We start from the raw sequence: 20,604 nt of genomic DNA on the forward strand, positions 1-20,604 counted from the left end.
TTAAACATCGGTGTCTTGTAGCACTGTTCTCAGACTGAAGTGGAAAATAGCACTGCACCAGCTACTAAGAAGGAGAAAAATAACTCCTACAGGTGAACCCGTTACAGTATCACCCATGGAATATCCATGCCATTTAGGTCATGTGCAAATCACATTTTTTTTTTCACTATACCATTGCTTTTTGTCTCATATATATATACACACAAAGAGATACAATTCCTTAGGCCATGGACCATCCCTATAAAGTTTGCTGAATTCACTCAGTCCACAGTGTTAGGCTCCATCTCTTGTAACAGCCTCTCAGGGCGGGAGAGACAGTGTGTTGGGTTGGGTTGTTGCCTGTTGACAACACTGCTGAACTCATCTGGTCACTGCTGAGCTTGTCTGGTTTCATCAAAGTTCATTCTCTGTTGGGATGATGTTCAGAGGGAAGTCAAGGTCACTCTGTTGCTGCTCTTGGCTTTCTTATGACTTTATTCTCCACTGACGTTCACGACAGCACATACCTTCTTTTCAAAGCCCAGAGTGGTAGAGATGGGCATCTGGCTGATGGGCTATAGAAGCACTGTAGAGCAGTCAATGGCATATGAGTTCATTGACTGTTTTCCCCCCAGATTAAACCCCCTTGAGGTACACACTGGACTTCCCCATGTTCCCACATTACCTACCAAGTATATCCAGGCACCTGAGCAAAAGCAATCCCACAAGTGGGTTTGCCTCTACCTGAAGCAGGAATAACCCAGACTGTCTTCCCCAGCAAATTCTTTATGTGCACCACAGGAACTTTATCCCCCTCTACAATATGTGAAAGTTCTGACTGGGCTGGGCCAGCCCTGTTGGCAGATCCTCTGGTGCTGACCAACCAGGTGGCTTTTGGTAAAGGCGTATCCCAGTGTTTGAAAGTCCCACCACCCATTGCTCTCAGTGTAGTTTTTAACAGCCCATTGGACCATTCAATTTTCCCAGAGGCTGGTGCATGGTAGGGGATGTGATATACCCACTCACTGCCATGCTCTTTGGCCCAAGTGTCTATCAGGTTGTTCCAGAAATGTGTCCCATTGTCTGACTCAGTTCTCTCTGGGGTGCTGTGTCGCCACAAAATCTGTTTCTCAAGGCCCAAGGTAGTGTTCTGGACAGTGGCGTGGGGCACAGTGTGTTTCCAGCCATCCAGGGGTTGCTTCCACCATGGTAAGCACATGGCGCTTGCCTTGCCAGGGCGATGGAAGTGTGATATAGTCAATGTGCCAGGCCTCCCTGTATTTGTACTTCAGCCATCGTCCTCCATACCAGAAAGGCTTCATCCTCTTGGCTTCCTTAATTGCAACATGTTTCACATTCATGAATAACCAAGGCAATAGTGTCCACTGTTAAGCCCACCCCTCAAATCATGAGCCCACCTTTATGTTGCATCTCTGCCTTGATGGCCTGAGGTGTCATGGGCCCAGCAAGCTAAAAATAATTCACCCTTATGTTGCCAATCTAAGTCCATCTGAGCCACTTCAGTCTTAGCAGCTTTTTCCACTTGTTCTGGTGCACCTCAGTGGTCTGACTCTTGGGTACATGAGCATATACATGGCATACCTTCACCACCAGGTTCTGCACCAGGGCAGTTACACCTTGCCCCAGTGGAGCAGCCCAGATGGGTTGACCTCTGCCATCTCCCCCACAGGGCATTTGCCACCACCCATGAGTCCGTATAGAGATAAAGTACTGTCCACTTTTCTCATTCAGTGATGTCCAGGGCCAGCTGGATAGCTTTCACCTCAGCAAACTGACTTGATTCACCCTCTCCTTCAGCAGTTTCTGCAACTTGCCATAAGGGACTCCATACAGCTCCCTTCCAACTCCGATGCTTTCTCACACCACATCAGGAGCCATCAATAAGCAAGGCATATTGCTTCTCACTGTCTGACAGTTGATTATATGGGGATTACATGAGGAGCTGGGTAGATTGGATAGATCATCTCTGAATTGTTTGAACTTCTGGGACAGTTTTTCCACAGCTGAAATGATGGAAGGGGTGAGATTGTCTTCCAGTTCTTGAAGCTGACAACTCACTTCATCCACTGGTGGTGGTGTTGCCTCGCGCCAGGTCATTGATGCCAATGAGTGGACATATGATGGTGGCGCATACCATGTAAGCTTCCACCACATGTGTCATGTACCTTCAACTTCATCTAGATCTGCAGCTGAATTCCTAGCATCTGCCCTACAATAGAATGGTTGATTCCCTCAGGGACTGGATGCCTCTCTCTATCATAGTCCACTTAGCTAAGCAACACATAACATCATTCTTGTAGGGAAACTTTTCCTTCACAGCTGCCAAGAGCCACCTCCAGAGGTCGAGGGCTCATTTCTCTTTTGCAATCGCTTTGCCAATTCCCCTTCCCTAGCAAGCGATCCCAGTTGCTTGGCTTCCCTACGTTCTAGTTCAGGACCATCTGCCCCATTTTCCCAGCATATGAGCAACCAGATGATCATGTGCTCACCTGGAAGATGGCTGAAATCTTTTTGCCTATTCTGCGGCTCAGTTGATGTCTGGGATCGAGAAGTTACCACTTCTTCTGCTTCACATATTAATAACTCCTATTCAGATGCCATTCACTGTAGGAAGTGCATTGGGTCTTCATCTTTCTTCACTGCACGAGTTGCTCTTTCTTTGTGGCCCTTGTTTGCTTTTCCCCTTGCTTATAGAGGCAACTGATACTGGCACAGATTGGTCCTTTGGGTTAGCTGCACTATCTACCACCATGTTTGGAGTGGCTGCAGGGTCTGTCACTGGAGTTGGAGCTGATGCTGTGCTTAGCAATTGAGTAGCTGCATTATCTGTTGCTTTGCCATCAGATCCAGAGACGTCTTTTTCCAGAGAGGGTCCATAGGCATAGGCCAAGCCCTAGCGCACTGACATAATTTGTCCCTCTCTGGTATTACCAGGGTGGCAGCACACTTTAAGTAAGCGTTTTACTAGTTTTTCTGGATTTTGCACTTTTCCAGGGGTGAAGTTCTAAAGCACCGGAGATAGCACTGTCCCAGATACCTGCCTATACTGTCCCAAACACCCTGTCACTCACAACTGTCAAGCCCTGGGTAAAAAATGTTGGTGGACCTCTTAGATCATCATTTAACCTTAGGTAAGACCTGACCCTGACTCTCCTTAACTTTCGTGATCAGACAAAATAAGGCATTCTCAGGGTCAGATGGTGTGTAAAACAAATGCTCTATGTGTGGCAACATGCTGATCCCCAGCAAAAGCAGCAGGCAGGTTTCAAAGATATTCAAAGGTGATCCAAAACCCATCCAGAACCCTTCAGAATTCCCAAATGCTGTTGTAAATAGCCTGGTAGGAGAGTGGGGAGTGTGAGACAATGTCTCCTTCACAGATTGACCCAAGGAGGGAGAAAATACACCCCCCCCCAGTGTATTTCCTTGAAATTTCCATTATATGACTCCTAATCTATAGCTGTGACAAGCACACTGGAAACGCAAGCCAGACCTATTTCATGATCAATGATTCTATTATATTACAAGTCATTACCTTGAAGTACAACAAAACAATTACTTTAAACCCAGGCCCCCCAGCTGATAAACACCAAACCAGCAAATGCTGGCTGCAAGTGAGATATAAGACCAGCTGCAACAACTGAGGAGACCAAGTGCAACAACTGTAGGGAGGAGAACTGAAAGAATGTAAACCCCATAGGTTGAGATAAGAACAGTCCAGTAACTAAAAGTACAATACAATACTACTGCTATCACCAATGACAATAAAGGAAATTAAAAGGGGAGAGAATACAAAACTAAAAAGGGAAAAAGAAAAAACAAACCAATAAACACAAAGAGGTGCTCAATACAATTGCTCCGCTCTCGCTGACCTATCGGCCCAACTCGGGCAGCTATCTGGGCCTTCCAGGTAACTCCCCCAAGTTTATATAGTGGGCATGATGTGCTATGGTATGGAATACCCCTTTGGCTAGTTTGGGTCAGGTGTCCTGTCTCTGCTTCCTCTCAGCTTCCAGCGCCCCTCCTCACTAGCAGAGCATGAGAGACTGAAAGTCCTTGATTGGAGTAAGCATTACTGAGCAACATCTAAAACATTGGTGTGTTGTCAGCATTGTTCTCAGACTAAAGCAGAACACACAGCACTGCACAGAATATTAAGAAGGAGAAAAAATAACTGCTACTGCTGAACCCCAGACAGTATCTACCCTTTAATCTGTACCACTCACACCATGCTCAGATTCTGTATTTGTTAGCATACCATCACTTTTTGTCTTATATCTACAGACACACACCCTACCCTGACAAGTAGTGAAAAGACACAGGGGGGAAATAAATAAAGGCAACAAACCTGAAACAGATCCAATAAAGAAACATTCATTTACAACCCATGATTTGCCCAAGGTATTTACCCAAGATGAAAGGTAAGAGCAGTAGAACCAGAAGTAGTTTGTTAATAATGAGCAACAAACCTGTTAGTGAACCTTTTAGGCAGGCCTTTAGTTTTAAGTCACTATTTTTCAAAGCACCTAGTCATCCCTAGCTGACCCCTACTGCAACACAGTATAATCTAGCAGAATAAAAACCATTGGATGATTCAAGAAGCCCAAGTTTTAACCTCCAAACTCTGAGCCTAAAAGGTATTTATTCACTTACCAATAATCATGAACAGGCTTCCTCTATTTCCCTAAAACCCACAAGAAATTCTATCACCTTTCTCTGTAGGGAAGCAAGGCAATATAGGGATAGTTCTTGCTCCTTTTAACTAGGCCAGTTGGGAAAACTGAGTTACAATATGGATACTTCATTTATAAGCTGTTTAAGTGACAGCAGAACACAACATCTGTTCTGGTCAGAATGGAATTTTCTACTTTGGAGAGATGTTTTTTATTTTATCAGTTACAGCAATCTCCAAAATAAGCCACTAATTGGGCTACAGGGAATAGAATAAGCAGATAATGTGTTAAGAAAACCTTCTAAGATACATTACTAACAACGCCTGATAACAAGGACCAGGCCTATTAAAGTAGAGACGGGCAAACAGAAACTACTGCTAACTATATCAGAAGATAAGGCAGCACTCAGATGACACATTTGCAGCATGAGCTAACTTCTTTTGAGAGCTTAGTTCCCAGTTTGAGACAGACACCAAGCACCTGCTGGTTAGTGAGGTGACTTGAAAGCCTGGTCCAGTCCTCCCATACTGGACATCAGCCTTGGGTTATCATTGATTACAGGTCCCTCACCTCCAGGTGCCTGTGGCCCCGTGCCACAGGTGGGCTGTTGGCTGCCCAAAAGATAACTCTGATGTAGCTAGAACAGTCTAATGCAAGGGAAGCATGGCTAGTAGGAAGGTCAGCTGCACTCAACAGCAGCACACCTGTGGCAGAGCAAATGGGAACAGGGTTTTTAATCCAGAGGTACAGAAAGGCAGCCTCAGACCAAGGCTGAACAGCTAGGGGTTTAATCATAGAATGGTTACAGTTGGAAAGGACCTTAAAATACCACCATTAAGCTTCATTCAGCCTCAAGAAACTTGAGATCTTTGACTCAAGTGTAGTTAAAAACCAGCCAGGGATCTTAAAAGCTGTGTTGCAGTCTTCAGCTCCTCAGGACAGAGCTACTGAGACAAAGGGGCACAAAATCACAAAATGGGATATAGAAACTTTTATAAGTAGTTTTAAGTAATGTTAAGTTTGATGGCTTTGTAACAGTAGCAATGGAAAATTACTGAGGTGCAAGATACATAGAGAAAAAAAAATAGAGTACAACTAGAGAACATACTGAGAATTCTCACAAGATAAATCGTTATAGTTGGCCTAGTTTTAAGGAAAACAGTCTAGAAGAACAGGACACAGGGATAAGGAGTATCTGAGAATGGCAGGTGTCCAGGATGGGCTACAGTTAAACTAACTGATAAGTAGGAGGATAGGAGGATTATTATGTCTCTGGTGCTAACGAACCAATTAAACTGGTATGAGCATCTACTGCGCGTGCTTCAAAGGCTGCCAGAAGTGATGAAGATTGTTGGAAGAAGTAAACGACCCTCAGAGACCACCACCACAATTCTGTACGCATGCGGGGAACTCTCTGGAAAATGATGTAATCCATACGTAGCCTCATGAATATGTATGTATGCCCAAGGACTATATAAGGGTGGCTTGTATAGCAATACGGGGACACACGTTAGGAGGATTTATCCCCCGTGTCTCCCGGCGCCGCAATAAAGAATACCTGCTTGTCAACTTGAAAACTTTGTTGGCAAGTTTGTTCCTGGAGTTTTCTCCGAATCACTACAGCACTGAAACCAGTTTGAAAGCATAAAACTAGCATATATATAAGTATCTAAAGTTATTCTAGAACATCTTATTCCTTCACATTTAGTTCTCTCTGCCTGTATTAGTAACACATAAAGCCAAATAAAATATCACAGCTTCAAGGGGTTTTGCTATTGCTGTAAACAACATACCTAATGCTATACAGCTAGTGCAGCATATTCCACATTTCTCTCAGCCACATCCTCTGTAATCACCTCAGTGTTACCCTCAGATTTTCCTTATGTAAAAGTTCATTTTATACATTAAAACTGACCTTGAGTTTGAGGCAATTAAAAGGTCTCCAAGCTGCTGTGGGCTACATCACATCAGCCTGTGCCAGAGCTAGAGGGCACTTCCCAACTATGTTCTAAGCTAAAAGCAACAGAACCATGCACATGTGCAGTTTTAAAATCCAGGAAGCTTAAACTGACATCACCCTCTAATGTGGCAGCTCTCTTGGCCTTTACAGGTTTCAGCAAGAGACTTGCTGGTCTCTGACAGCCATTTGATTCATTTCCACATTCACTAGCAGTAAGCTTAAAGCTCTTTACAGGCTGGTAGCCTACACATGGCACTCCCACACCTGCAACAGTGATTTATGAAAGCCAGAACCAAGTGAAATTACAGCTGACTTCACTTTTGCCTTGAAAAGCAATGTAGCATTAAGTACTGCTGCCCAGGTTGATCTTTAGCCACTAGAGAGAGGCTACTGCCTGGAACATGCAGCTCAGTGTGTATAAGTGCCACAAAATATTCACCAAGCAGCTACCGTTTGTCCTATTAAAACGTTATGCTCTCCCAAGATTGCATCTAGAGTTTGTAATCTAGTGACCAGCACTAAGTGCAATTCACAGTTGGGCTTTGATTCTGCCCAGCAGGTGTCATGAAACACTGCTTGTTTTCATATAGCCCCAGCTAAGCTACTAGAAGATTTAAACTGAGTATTTGTTTACTGCTGTGAAGGGCCTAGAGGATGTTGAGTTACCAGTATTGTGTCTAAACACTGCAAGTTAACTGCACAGTTAAGGAGCACTACACCTTAAACTAATACTTTTTTAGCTAAATCCTCTTCTACAGTCCTAGGAAAGGGCAGAAAAAGTATGGAATCTTACTGTGAGAAGTGGCTTCTTACTATACTAGAAAAGATTGATTAGTACCCTGTTAGTCATCCCACAGTGCAAACTAAGGAGGTGAAAAAGCTCTCTTATAGGGCAAGCTGCCACAGTCACTTGAGTCTTACCTAAAAAGTTTGGGCTTTAAAGAGCCTCAGTTCTGGTTTACATCTAGAGCACTCTGACTGAAGACACTGGGAGCAGTGCCACTGCTTAGCAGAACAGACATCCATTTTTGTCCAGTCTAGTTCCTTGAATCCTATACAGCAACAGCTCCACAGCCACACAATTCATCCAGAAGACCTTTGCAAACACATTTCTACTGAGTTTATTTGTAAAAAATACACTAACATACCACATTTACCATGGATGCTCTTCTCTTTAGGCATTTAAGAAAAGCCAAAAATAGTAGCACTGTGGCCACCAGAGAGAGAATACCAGCAGCAGCCATTGTAATGCCAGCCAATGCCTCCTTGCTCAGGAGAATGCTCCCTGCAAAGCAAGCAGAAAGGCAGTTTGTGGAGGTAGATCTTCACTCATCATAAGCAACACACATCAATACCATGCTGGCTCAGTACCTTGGGTTGCAGACCACTGTTCTGGCACAAGGAGGACAGGACCCTGTAAACTCACAACTGCAGAGTTCACACCTGGCATCCCACTCCCTGCAACAGCAATGTGGTAGAAGTGAAGCCCATAGTACAGTGGGTTATCTTGGACCAATGCAACCTAACATCTGCTAGGACATTACCTCGCTTGCTTCTAGATGGCCTGGGGCATCTTCTCATGCACAAAGGGGAGTCTGGTTGAAAACGGTCACAGATCAGAACACTGCAATGGAAATATACCTAGGACAGATAGTGAGAGGTCCATTCATTTTAGGACAATAACTGCTTCTACTTACTGCTCCAAGCAGGAGGATAGTATAACTTACTAAGCCAGGGAGGGTTTTGTCACCAGAGACAAAGGCAAAAGTTTTCACTTCCAGCCTTTGGCGATAGTTTGCATAGCTGACACTGTGCCCCACAGGATGAAACACAGTCCTGTAGCTGTCTAGGTCATATTCACAGCTGCCAAAAGATAAGAAGCAAGTCAGAACAGCAAGGTAAGGAAGGTTTAATTCTTATTTTTTTCTAAGCAGCAGGCCAAGGTTCAAGATAGTTCAGGATACGGTTGCTACCATCTTACAAGTCCCAGCATACCAGGGCAGGACCTGGAAGGCCATGTTGAATTAAGCCCTTGTACCTGAAGCTCTGTTCCCAAAGGAGTGGCATGGGAGAATGAGGGAATCCTCCCACCCACAGACACCAACAGAAGTGCTTCCATTTCTCTGGCAGGACACTCACCCATCAACAACAATACTCCATTGGGGAAGTGAACTGGGATCTTGTGAAGCTGTTGCCCAACAGTCATCCAATACTAGATGGAGGTTGGGATCATTGCGTTTCAGGACCTGAACTTCCAGGAAGATAGGCTGCCTTAGGTACCTCACTATTGGGTACTGATCATCACGGTATGGCTGCCTGTACGAGTCCTCTGCAAGAACAAGAACCAAAACCTTGTTAGGTAAGCTAGCGTGCAAAGAGAAATTCCTGAAAAAACTGGTTTGGAGCAATTCCACATCAGCCAGTCCACCAGCTGCAGTTTGCCTTAAAGTCACAGACTTGACGTCTACCTCAAGTAGCGTAGGTGGGAGAGAAGAAAGCATATCCAGTCACTAGAAGCCCATGCACCAGAACAGTTCACTCCTACATCCTTCCCCTCACAAACCCCACTTGCTTTCCAGTCACCTGAGCCCAGAATCAGCTTTACCTGGGTAGCTTAGAAGAACTAAGGAGAGGGGACCTTGGTTCACTGAAGAAGCCGGAGAAGGAAGCTGGTCTACCTTTATAGTGAGGGAGGCATCACCATTTCTGAAGGAGCACTGGACTGTTAACCTGTAATAAGGAAAGGCAAGCTAAGTATTATGTTCTATATACAAACATCCAGGACTAAGTATTAGCCAAAGAGGTTTGCAGACACACCTGAATTCACTGTCCCTTGAGATCCTGTGCACTACATGGTCTGCCCATAATACTCTCACCTCATTCTCATAAGTGATCTTCTCCCCATCTACCTGCAAATAATATATAGTGTACAGAATAACAGTGTTCATGAGGACATTCCCAGTGCATGAAACCCACCCCATCAGTCTCGGCTACACACTTACCCAATACCTGGTCCCACATCCTTTCAGTGGGACGTGAAACCAAACCCTGTCATTCAGAGATGACTTGAAAGCTGGCCGGCATGCAGGATCTCTAAGCCTAAGTGTGTCCAAATCTAGAAGTGGCATAGTACTGTCAGCAAGGACTTCAAAATCCATGTACCCATCCTGAGTGCATACAGCAGCTGTAACAAAGGTTCACAAGTTGCCATGCCAGTCAGTGACAGCTCAATCTGCCAAGAGCAGTTGTGCTCTGGCTATAGATACTGTCCTGTGAAGGACAAGCTCAAGAACAAGCCATGCTGAAGAATTATCTGAGCAACACTTGAGCCAAGTCACTGCAGAAGTCAGTCACTTACCTAGTGGTGTGTGCTGGTCACAGGGGCACTCTGGATGCATCACCATTGTCACAGTCTCCCCATGGTACTGAAAAGCCAGTTTCAGAGCAGACATGTAGGACTGAAGTCCTGAACAGCTCTCCCCATGTAGCTGGAAAGACAAGAGTTTCTCTTCTGGAACATAACTACAAGAGCTCACTTTAACACATGCACATATTAGAGTGGCTCCACTTGCCCTGAGGCCATGATACTCTCTAAACTCAACCAGTTTGTTAACTTACATTGTTCCAGACATGCCAAATACCAAGGTACTCCATAAGGAATATTTTCACCTCCAGCTGTTTTTGCCAAGAGGCTTCATGAAACCCAAGTTACCTTTGAATGCTGCTACCTATTATAAAGTAGGCAGTCAGTTTACACACATCTTAATCACAACCGCTCTGAGACAGCCTAGAACACACGGCTGACTTGACAAGTGCTTAGTCAAGGTTAAAGCTACCGGAATCTACCTCTCAGGGAGCACCAGAGTTGTGATCACACCAACCCCTGTAACTTGAAGATCAGGACTCACCCTGGACTTCAAGACTCGCTTGTTAATATGCAGCTTGACCCCTCTCTTTGTGTCCAGAACAATCTCATCTTCCTGAAGCTTGTCCATGGGAATGGTCTTATCCTCTACACTCACAGCCATAAGGGTCCCTGGGAAAGCTGGGATAGCAATAGTCATGTGCGTTGCATTACAAATTGCTGGACCTGCAAAAACATCTTTGTTAAATACAAGAATTTCCTTCAGGCAGAAGCAGTCCAGGTTCTGACTTTCTTCGTGCATTACCTGGGGCACACAGCATTCTTGACTCCACAGTCCATTTATGTTCAGGAGGGCCATACGCGAGTTTGAGTGCCACGGTGTAGAGCACCGTATTATTGTGCTGACAAAGAAGATAAAGCGCTATTAAAGAGTGCTCAGCTCATGATCCATCATATGACCAAACCTCCACGGCCATATACGATATCTGGTTCAGGACCACTGCTATTCATGCTTGCAACAACAGTTTCTTCCCATCTCAACACCCTTTCCAAAAGGGATCTGCTCATGAGACTACCAGATGTTCACAGGACAAGCTATGGCTAGAATTCCACCTATGTGGATGCCCATCAGCTGTGCTGATGTCTGCAGTGCACACTGTGCTTCCCTCTTTAGAGGGCTGGGCTGTTCAATGACAGCTATACAAAGTCAAACAGCTTTGCACACACTTGCTGCATGCTGGGCCTATAGCACTGCATCAGTTCTGCAAGTGCTTTCCACAGGTCTAGAGGAGGGAGGTGTCATCAAGCCTCTGTTAAAGTAGCACTGCCCCCTCCATGCCCTTTCTTTCTTCACCTACCTTGTAGGAGACAACTCCAGTGGCAGTAAAGGCCACCTGAAATATGAAGTTGTTGTCATCAGTTAGAAAGCTATAGCCCTGCTGCATGGCTTGCCCAAGGCTCAGCTGATGTATTGTGGTTCCATCATCAATTGATAGAGTCCAGTTCACTGGAGTTGTGAGAACCTGTAAAGCAGGAGAGCCTTGCTTCGGGAGGGAAGGCACAGAAGCACTAAGTCATTACAGAGCTCTTCACATGGCAGTTCTGTGACCTTGCAGGTTTTACATTCAAGATCACTATGCTGATAGCCTAGAATTAGGCTTCCCAACAAGATGGAAGTACCCCAGAGAGGTAACTACTCCTGCTTGGAGATACCAGGCTCAGTTTAGGTCCAAACCCCAGGCACTCCTGCACCTCCCCTCTGCAAGACAGAAGGCACATACCATATGCTCATCACTGAGGCTTGGAATGAGTCTTGGGAAAATAACCTGAAACACAGCACAAGGGTTAGACCACTGGAACAGTTAGTGATCACAACCCTACAGCTTTAAGAAAAATCTCTAGTATAGTTTTAAAAGGAGACAGCTGGCACCAGCATCCCTGTTTCCCCTGCAGTAGGGCTGGAACCAGACCATGTTCATTATTAATGCTCTTCAAAGAGCTAGTGGCCATGCCAAGATGGACATGCAGCCAACAGACCTCCCTGAAGCTGGCTGGAGCTTTCCCCAGCTTTCCACAGATCCCAGCCATCCAGTTCCAGGAGACAGCCTGGATCTATAGCACTCCAATTCCTCTACTTACTGCCATGAAGTCTTTTGTACAGTTTGTTGTACCAGCAAAGAAAGGAGTAATGATTTCATCGGCATGAGCACTATCACAGTGAGAGCTGTAGGTTATATTCTCCTCTCCCATTGTGTCATTCACCATCAGCCTCAATCTTAGCTGGTGCTGACCATACTATAGACAAGAGACATTAATTAGAAAAAGGCAGTAATGCTCACTACAGCATAAGGACAACTAAAAGCCATTGAGAGCAAACTTAAACTTGAGAGTTGTTTCACGGTGCTTATACCAGTGCAAGGACAAGATGAATTGTTATTTTAAAAGCTCTCTAGAAGAGCTAGGGTCACAAGGTTAGGTTGAGGAGCAGAAGATAGAGAATTGCAGGGATCAAGAACGACACTCCAAGGACCAGCAGGCTGCTGTAGCAGAATCAGCTGTTTGAGAAGCAAGTTAATAAATGCCAAAACCCAGAGTCTTGTAGCATTTCAAATGCCTAAAAGCAACAGATTCCAGAAAATTCCTGAGACCCATTTGGTAGTATTCTGGTAGTATATTTTTTTTTCTAGACTTCTGGCATGAACAGCTCTTGTAGAAGAATATTATCAGCAGTATAAGTATTTCTGTTTTTAAAGTTAAAGCTATTAAACCCAGTCCTTGCCAGGATAAAAGCCTCACATTACATCACAGCAGCTTCCCAGAATGAAGAACCCCTTTACCTCTAGGCTAGTGCAGTTGACAAACAGGACACTAAGCAGGAGTCTCTCATGGTCCACAGCATAGTCACAGTTCACCATCTCCTCATCACTCACATCTAGAGAGAACATGGAAGCTTAGCTCTGCAGACAGGAACCTGTTTTCAGGCCACAGCAGAAAGGGGTCAGGGCAGTAGCAATACATACCAACAACATACACATGCCAGGAGTAGTTGCCTAGCTCTCTGGAAAACTCAACATCCATTCTATCCTTGTGACAGGTCACACCCTCTGCAGAAGAAAATCTACTATCAGCTCCACTGTCCCCTCCTAGAAACACATATGCTACAAACCCTCCAGCAAGCCAGCCACACTTGAGAGCCCCCTTCCACACTAAGGCAGAGGGGAAGCAGCTCCAAGAAAACATAAAGCCCACATTCACAGCACTACCAGCTTGGAGAAGTCTCTTTACCCAAGAGATCCTGATCCCCCAGACCATGAGCACAAAGGGCTAAGGGCAGCAAAAATCCAAACAGAAGCAGCAACCTGCAAGCAAAAAGAGGACCAAATAAGACAGCAGCAGAGGAATGACCCAGTTCCTGACCATATCTAACTCACCACTTCCTTGAAGCATTCAAGCACTGCTGCTTCACAAACAACCCCATCTTCTCTCTGAGACCACAAGCTTACTCTCTGGCTGCCCAGGAAGGATTATATAGGGCCTGGTTCAGGCTCCACACAGGTGCTGCCTTTCTGCTGGCCAAGACACTGAGAGCTCACACCTGCCTCTAGTGTGGTCTCTGTACTATGAAGAGGTGGGCTTGCAGGAGACTTTGAGGTTATAATAAGTCTTTGGCATGGGTTGTTGTTTCCTTCTATTTTGAAGGTATTTCTTTTCTTGCTCTGATAGTGTACTCTTCATTCTCTTTATTTCCTTGTCAAGTGTTGTGCAGAAAAATGTGTGGGGGTTTTTGTTTGGTTTGGTTTTTTGTTTTTTTTTTTTTTTGGTTGGTTGGTTTGGTGGTTTTTTTTTTTTTTTTTGGTCAGTTATTTTTTAAAAAGGACATTTCTGGGCCACTTTTTTTCTGGTAATTTGAAACAATTCCACTGGTAGATTTGAATGTAAATAAGCGTATTTTGTTCCCCTGTATGAGCTAGTCTGCAATGCTGATATAGATATAATTAGGAAGAAAACACAAGTGACAAGTTTCAGGTCTTTAGTCTGGAAGATCTCTGGAGGCTTTGTCTTGGCTGTCACTGTTCAGAGCTGTGGGGAAAAGGCCTGAGAAGAAAAGCGCCTCAGATTTATGCTGCCTTTCAGCTTCCCCAATGCTTTTGATTTCAAACAGATTTGTAAAAAACCCAGAAACTCATATTTTTAAAAGTAATTGATTTCTTGAGATGTGAGAAAGCAAAAAAGATAGATCATAGGAAGAGACTGAAATGAATAGTATGGATGGTAATTTAGGAATGGGATGTTAAATTTGGCTTCAGGGAATGACAAATTTTGTATTAATGTAGCACGTGTTCATGTAAAATATATTCCCCCTTTTTTTTTTTTTTTTTTTTTTACAGTTACAGACCCAGACCTCTGCCTAGAGCAGATTTTAGAGTTTCCAGCCCAAGTGACAGTAGTTCCAATTCTCTTAAAGCCAGAGTTGTCAGAAAGAGCTGTCTGTCCACTGCTGGTAGATACCAGAGCACTGGGAAGTGGGACAACAGCATGAGTGGAAGTAGCTGCAAAGTGTGTGACTGTCACCAGTGCACTGTGTGGCAAAGCAGTATGATCCATACAGGCAATGCAGATCACTAGTGTAAGTAACCAGAAAGATTGACATTCTTTACGAGCATCTCCTTCATCCTTATGAGAACATGGCAAATGCAGAGTTAAAGCTAGTATGCAAGTGGGGATACCAAATGTGCACAATGCCACTCGTAGCAATAAGCAGCCCTAGCTTGGATCTATAACCACACCAGAGTAAACAGCACAAAAAGAAATCGCCCTTCCGCTTTTGTCATCAAAAGGATTAGCAGGTGGCTAACCTTTGGCAAGTAATTAACTTCCCAGAGATGCCTGAATTTGCAAACATACATCATGTAACTTTTTTTTTTTCCCCTCTCTTTTTTAAATAAGATTCATTGTTTTCAAAGGCCATGGTTATACAGAAAACTAATGGAACTAAGCCATACAAAGTTTATTTTATCACATATCTATTATTATTTAGCTTGGGATTAACCAACACAGTAGAGGAAAAAAGTGTTTCAAGTATACATCCTTTAACGAATACCACAAATTAAGTACTTTCAGGCTATCTAATCCAATGTAAAGTTAAATTTACTTGCAATTTCTCTGCCCCTGGTTCCCAGCTTCATTAAGTTGATGGGAAAGCTGTAAGTCCCAGAGAGCTATGGATCACGTTCTCAGAGTGTAGCTGACTCTGGGTTGGTAGAATCCCAGTCTTGCATCACACCAGGGTGATGCTGTTAGCACAGGAGACACCTGTGGAAGGCTAAGCAGCAGCAACGCATGGTCCCTGTGCAGAAGCACAGCCTGTCCTCACCTGCTAGAGTTAACTCAGTGTTTTACCAACTCCCAAACGCCTCATAACTGGTTGTGGCTTGCGTAGGTGAAAGGTGATGTTGGGCCAGACAACATTTAACAGTTAAAGCAACACTATTGTGACAGTCACCTCAACTGGGTCAGCCCTCTGGTGCTTTAGCATCTCCTAATACCAATCCTTGAGTATGTAAGTTTGTCAGATGTAATTCAGCGGGGTGTGCTATAGTAATTAGCTGTTGCTTCACTCAACACATCTGAATCCACATGTTAAGCTACAGAGAAAGCCTGGCCATTCCCCCTCCACAAATTGTTAACCTGTAACAATATGGCCTGAGTTGTAACATATGTTTACCACCACGGCTTGCCTTTTTTTTTTCCCTTCTGCAGCAAAAACCTGCAAGGTCTCCTCTTCCAGTTCTCTGCTTTTTTTCTGTTGTTTGATTTTCTAATGTCTGGAAAAAAGGCATTGCCCCAGAGCAGCGTTGAACACCCTCAAGCATTGGGGTGTTACATACTGTCTTCAAGGAGCACGGATCAGCTCAGCAGATAAGCACTTTCCTATGGGCTTTGCAGTCCCTGTCCCTCACACACTGGCAGCAGGACAGCATTTGCGACACCAGTGAGCTCAATATGGCTGGCCTTGGGACTGTTCGTATAGCACTGCTGTTGGTATCAGGGGAAAACGAAAAACCAAAACCAACAAAAAGGCTTTAGCAATGCAAAGAGCCCAAGGCTGGGTCAGGGCTTCTATTTTTGAAAAGTCCCAAAACACTCATTGCAAATGTCACTATGACAAAACAGGAAATGTCACTGCTTCTAGTCTTATAGAAACCCCGCAGTCTGCTTTTATGCGCCCAGTATGGTGGGGAATCGAGGTGTGCAGGTGAGAAGAGACAAGGCTTTGGTAGAGTTGGCTTTATTGACTTTCAATTTTAGTATCTTTCCCTACTGATTAAAGCCTTGCTCCTCTCTTTCACGGACACCCCCTTGTCGTGGGGAAAGAGCTTATGTGCCCTTGTGAAGTTGGGAGTTACGCTGGTGGTGGCTTATGCTTCCGGTAGGGTCTCCCATGCCAGACAGGTCTCAGCTGAAGGGTCAGACAAAGTGTGTCCATGGGCAGGATGGACACTAGCCTTCGGGCAACCATCCTAGGAGAAGGACAACTCCAACTTCAAACCCGGGCAGATGGAGCTCGTGTAGCCCTGTAAGGCCATCCATCTAAGAGAAGGATACTCTATTTAAACCTACGACCTGAGGACTTTGCTGTCACCGTCCAAGCTCGCTAGGCCCTGGCAGATAAACCTCAGGTGTAAAGGGTGAGGCCAGTCCTGCGCACGCTGTGCCTCACCTAAAATAAATCCACTGCGCAGGCCCGAAGGGTTTACCCACACTTGCGAAGCCCTGTAGCGACAGGCGAGGGACGAAACGGCAGGTGATAAGGTGCACTGGAAGTCGCAGACCCAACCCTGCATGCAGGCGGTTCAGGACATTGGTCGCTCAAGTCTGACCCAGGAGATGACAGTCTTGTTCGGCAGCATCCTAAATGAGCAAGCAGCCTTTTTCAAGGACAACACTGCTTGCTCCATATGGAGAGAGGCCTAGAAAAGGTGGCCTAACCAAAGCTCATCTCCCCCTCCACCTGGTTGGCTAGCCGCGGCCAACGGGCATCTTCTATTGCGGTCAATTAAAAACAAAGAGACAAAGGCATACACCTGCCTCCAAAGGTGTGTCCAGATTGACACTCGCATATTGGAACATCAGAACCATGCTTGATACAGTGAACAGTGGGCATCCTGAGCGCCGGTCTGCACTAACTGCCCATGAATTGTCACATCTTAACATCGATATCGCTGCACTCAGTGAAGTTTTCCTTCGTAGCCTCAAAGAACATGGTGCTGGCTATACACTCTACTGGTCAGGCAAACCCAAAACTGAAAGTCATCTTTCTGGAGTCGGCTTCATGATTAAAAACTCCATCACCTCTAAACTTGAAAATTTGCCAATAGGTCATTCTGATTGTATTATCTCCTTACGTCTTCCACTACACAATAAGCAACACGTTGTTCTTTTCAGCATATATGCTCCAACTCTGCAAGCTGACCCTGCAGAAAAAGAAAAATTCTACTCCGACCTGTGTCACCTCACTCAGAAAGTTCCTATAGAAGATAAGATCATAATCCTTGGTGACTTCAACGCCCGAGTAGGAAAGAACTTTGAAGCCTGGAAAGGAGTACTAGGCAAGCACGGTGTTGGCAGCTGCAATGATAACGGTCATCTCTTACTAGAGTTCTGTGCAGAGCAACAGCTTACCATCACCAACACTATCTTCCAGCAGAAAGACAGCTGGAAGACAACCTGGATGCATCCTCAATCTAAACATTGGCACCTTATTGATTATGTTTTAGTGCGCCAGAGAAATATTCGTGATGTCTGCCAGACCAGAGTGATACCTAGTGCAGAATGCCAAACAGACCACTGCCTTGTGCGTTGCAAACTTAATTTCCACTTCAAGCCCAAACCTAAGAGGGGCGGCATTCCGAGGAGGAGGCTCAATGTTGATAATCTTCAAATAGCTGCAGTGAGGAACAGCTTTCAGGCTAACCTTCAAACTAGCCTTGAAGACCAACTTATAGATTCTTCTCCTGATGTGCTTTGGTAACATATCAAAAATAGCATCCTGCAGTCCTCCGTAGAATCCATTGGGTTCTCCTCAAAGAAAAACAAAGACTGGTTTGACGATAGCAACCAGGAGGTCCAGGAATTGCTGACAAAAAAGAGATCTGCCCATCAAGCACACCTCGCTCAGCCACTCTGCCATGTAAGAAAAGCAGCCTTTCGTCTTGCATGTAGCAAACTCCAACAGAAACTTAGAGACATCCAGAACAAGTGGTGGCTCAGCCTAGCAGAAAAGACTCAACTATGTGCAGATTTGGGTGACCACAGAGGATTCTATGAGGCTCTGAAGGCAGTGTATGGACCCACATTCCAGGTTCAAAGCCCCTTACTTGGTGCAGATGGCCAAACGCTTCTTACAGATAAAATCTCCATCCTGAATCGTTGGTCTGAACATTTTCAAACCCTCTTTAGTGCTAATCGTGTAGTCCAAGGTGAAGGAATCCAGCACATTCTGCAACATCCGGTGAAAAACGAATTGGATTTGGCCCCTACCATGGGAGAGACTCTTAAGGCCATACAGCAGGTGAAAACTGGCAAGGCAGCTGGGGTTGACGAGTCCCACCTGAAATATGGAAGCATGGAGGCCAAGCACTTCACATTAAATTTCATGAGCTAGTTGTGTGCTGTTGGGAACAAGGCAAAATACCGTCAGACTTTCGTGATGCAATCATCATCACTCTGTATAAGAAAAAAGGTGTCAAGTCAGACTGCTCAAGCTACCGTGGTATAACTCTGCTTTCCATTGCTGGTAAAATTCTTGCAAGAATACTATTGAACAGACTAGTACCTGCTATCGCAGAAGAACTTCTACCTGAAAGTCAGTGTGGTTTCAGGGCTAATAGAAGTACCACAAACATGGTATTTGTTCTCAGACAATTGCAAGAAAAGTGTAGAGAACAGAATAAAGGGTTATACGTAACTTTCGTTGACCTCACCAAAGCTTTTGACCCTGTGAGCAGGAAAGGCTTGTGGCTGATCTTAGAACGATTAGGTTGTCCCCTCAAGTTCCTCAAAATGATTATTCTGTTACATGAGGATCAGCAAGGCCAAGTCAGGTATGGCGATGCACTCTCTGAGCCTTTCCCAATAACCAATGGTGTGAAACAAGGTTGCGTTCTCGCACCGACCTTATTCACAATCTTCTTCAGCATGATGCTCCAAAGGGCTACAGCAGACCTCGACGAACAAGACGGCATTTATATTCAATATCATACTGATGGTAGCCTATTCAATCTAAGGCGACTGAAGGCCCACACTAAGACCCTAAACCATCTTGTCCGTGAACTGCTCTTTGCTGATGATGCCGCCCTTGTTGCCCACACAGAAGCAGCTCTGCAGCATTTAACATCTTGCTTTGCGGAGGCGGCTGAGGTTTTTGGGCTGGAAGTCAGCTTGAAGAAGACAGTAGTCCTCTACCAACCTGCACCGCAAGAAGATTATCGCCATCCCCATATTACCATCGGCGAGTCAGACCTTAAGACAGTTCAGCAGTTCAGCTATCTGGGAAGCATCATTTCCTCGGATGCCACGATCGACAAAGAGATAGACAACAGAATAGCAAAGGCATATAGAGCCTTTGGAAAACTCCATAAAAGAGTTTGGTGTAATAAACACCTGAAGAAAAGTACAAAGGTCAGTGTCTACAGAGCCATTGTATTGTCTACTCTTTTATACGGGTCTGAATCATGGGTCATCTACCGTCACCACCTGCGACTCCTTGAACGCTTTCATCAGCACTGCCTCCGTACAATTCTAAACATCCATTGGACTGACTATGTGCCAAATGTCACTGTCCTCCAACAGGCAGGGGTCACCGGTATCGAGGCCATATTGCTGAAATTGCAGCTGTGCTGGGCAGGGCACATCTCTAGAATGAAGGATCACCGCCTCCCCAAGATCGTGTTTTACAGTGAACTTGCCACCGGTAGCCGCAAGAGAGGTGCCCCAAAGAAGAGATACAAGGACTCCCTGAAACAATACCTTAGCCTTGGCCATATTGACTACCATCAGTGGACCACCTTGGCCTCCAGTCGGGAGACTTGGAGGCACACCGTACATAATGCCGCTGACTCCTTTGAGAGTTCACGAAGAACTAGTCTCGAGGAGAAAAGACAATGCAGGAAGAATCACGCCCCACCTGTTCCACCCAAGGAGACCTTCTGCTGTGCTTTTTGTAGCCGGATTTGCCTATCCCACATTGGCCTTCTTAGTCATCAGCGCGCTGGTAGTAAGCGTGGGTAAAAGCCCTTCCCAAATCTTCGTTCGCGAAGTCAAGCCATGAAAGCCTTGCTCCTGAAATGATATGTGCAGGCAGATTGCAAGGGCTAACTTTGGACCCCTGACTTGGGCACAGATAAACCTGAACAGTGATCTTGTCAGGATGGGTCTTGGGCAGCACCAGTAAGGGTCATACTTAACTCCACTGTGGGAATGGGGCTGCTCACAGGACATCAAGCAACAGTGTCCTCAGGCACAGCAGTTTTGCCTCTCTGAGGAGTGAAGAAATAATCTCTTATTGTTGTTTAAATGTTGTCCTCATCTCTGAATTGTGTAGCCAC

At 45.1% G+C, this 20,604-nt stretch overlaps 1 protein-coding gene across 1 annotated transcript; it reads right to left on the reverse strand.

The window, feature by feature from the left end:
* Positions 1-155: 155 nt before the first annotated feature.
* Positions 156-13,508, reverse strand: ZP2 (zona pellucida glycoprotein 2). The gene is made up of 19 exons (XM_061366772.1): positions 13,429-13,508; positions 13,283-13,356; positions 13,018-13,101; positions 12,835-12,929; positions 12,137-12,292; positions 11,779-11,823; positions 11,356-11,520; positions 10,803-10,899; positions 10,542-10,723; positions 9,992-10,121; positions 9,636-9,817; positions 9,451-9,542; positions 9,239-9,363; positions 8,773-8,962; positions 8,361-8,496; positions 8,178-8,274; positions 8,005-8,091; positions 7,742-7,918; positions 156-166 (listed from the first exon to the last, which is right to left on the reverse strand). Exons 1-18 carry the CDS (start codon positions 13,473-13,475, stop codon positions 7,773-7,775), a joined length of 2,130 nt encoding a protein of 709 aa, XP_061222756.1. The 5' UTR covers positions 13,476-13,508; the 3' UTR covers positions 156-166; positions 7,742-7,772.
* Positions 13,509-20,604: the final 7,096 nt, after the last annotated feature.

This window comes from Neopsephotus bourkii, unplaced genomic scaffold, assembly GCF_033783945.1.
Source record: "Neopsephotus bourkii isolate Nb327-2 ecotype Australia unplaced genomic scaffold, CSIRO-AGI_Nbou_v1 NB_126, whole genome shotgun sequence".
NCBI lineage: Eukaryota > Metazoa > Chordata > Aves > Psittaciformes > Psittacidae > Neopsephotus > Neopsephotus bourkii.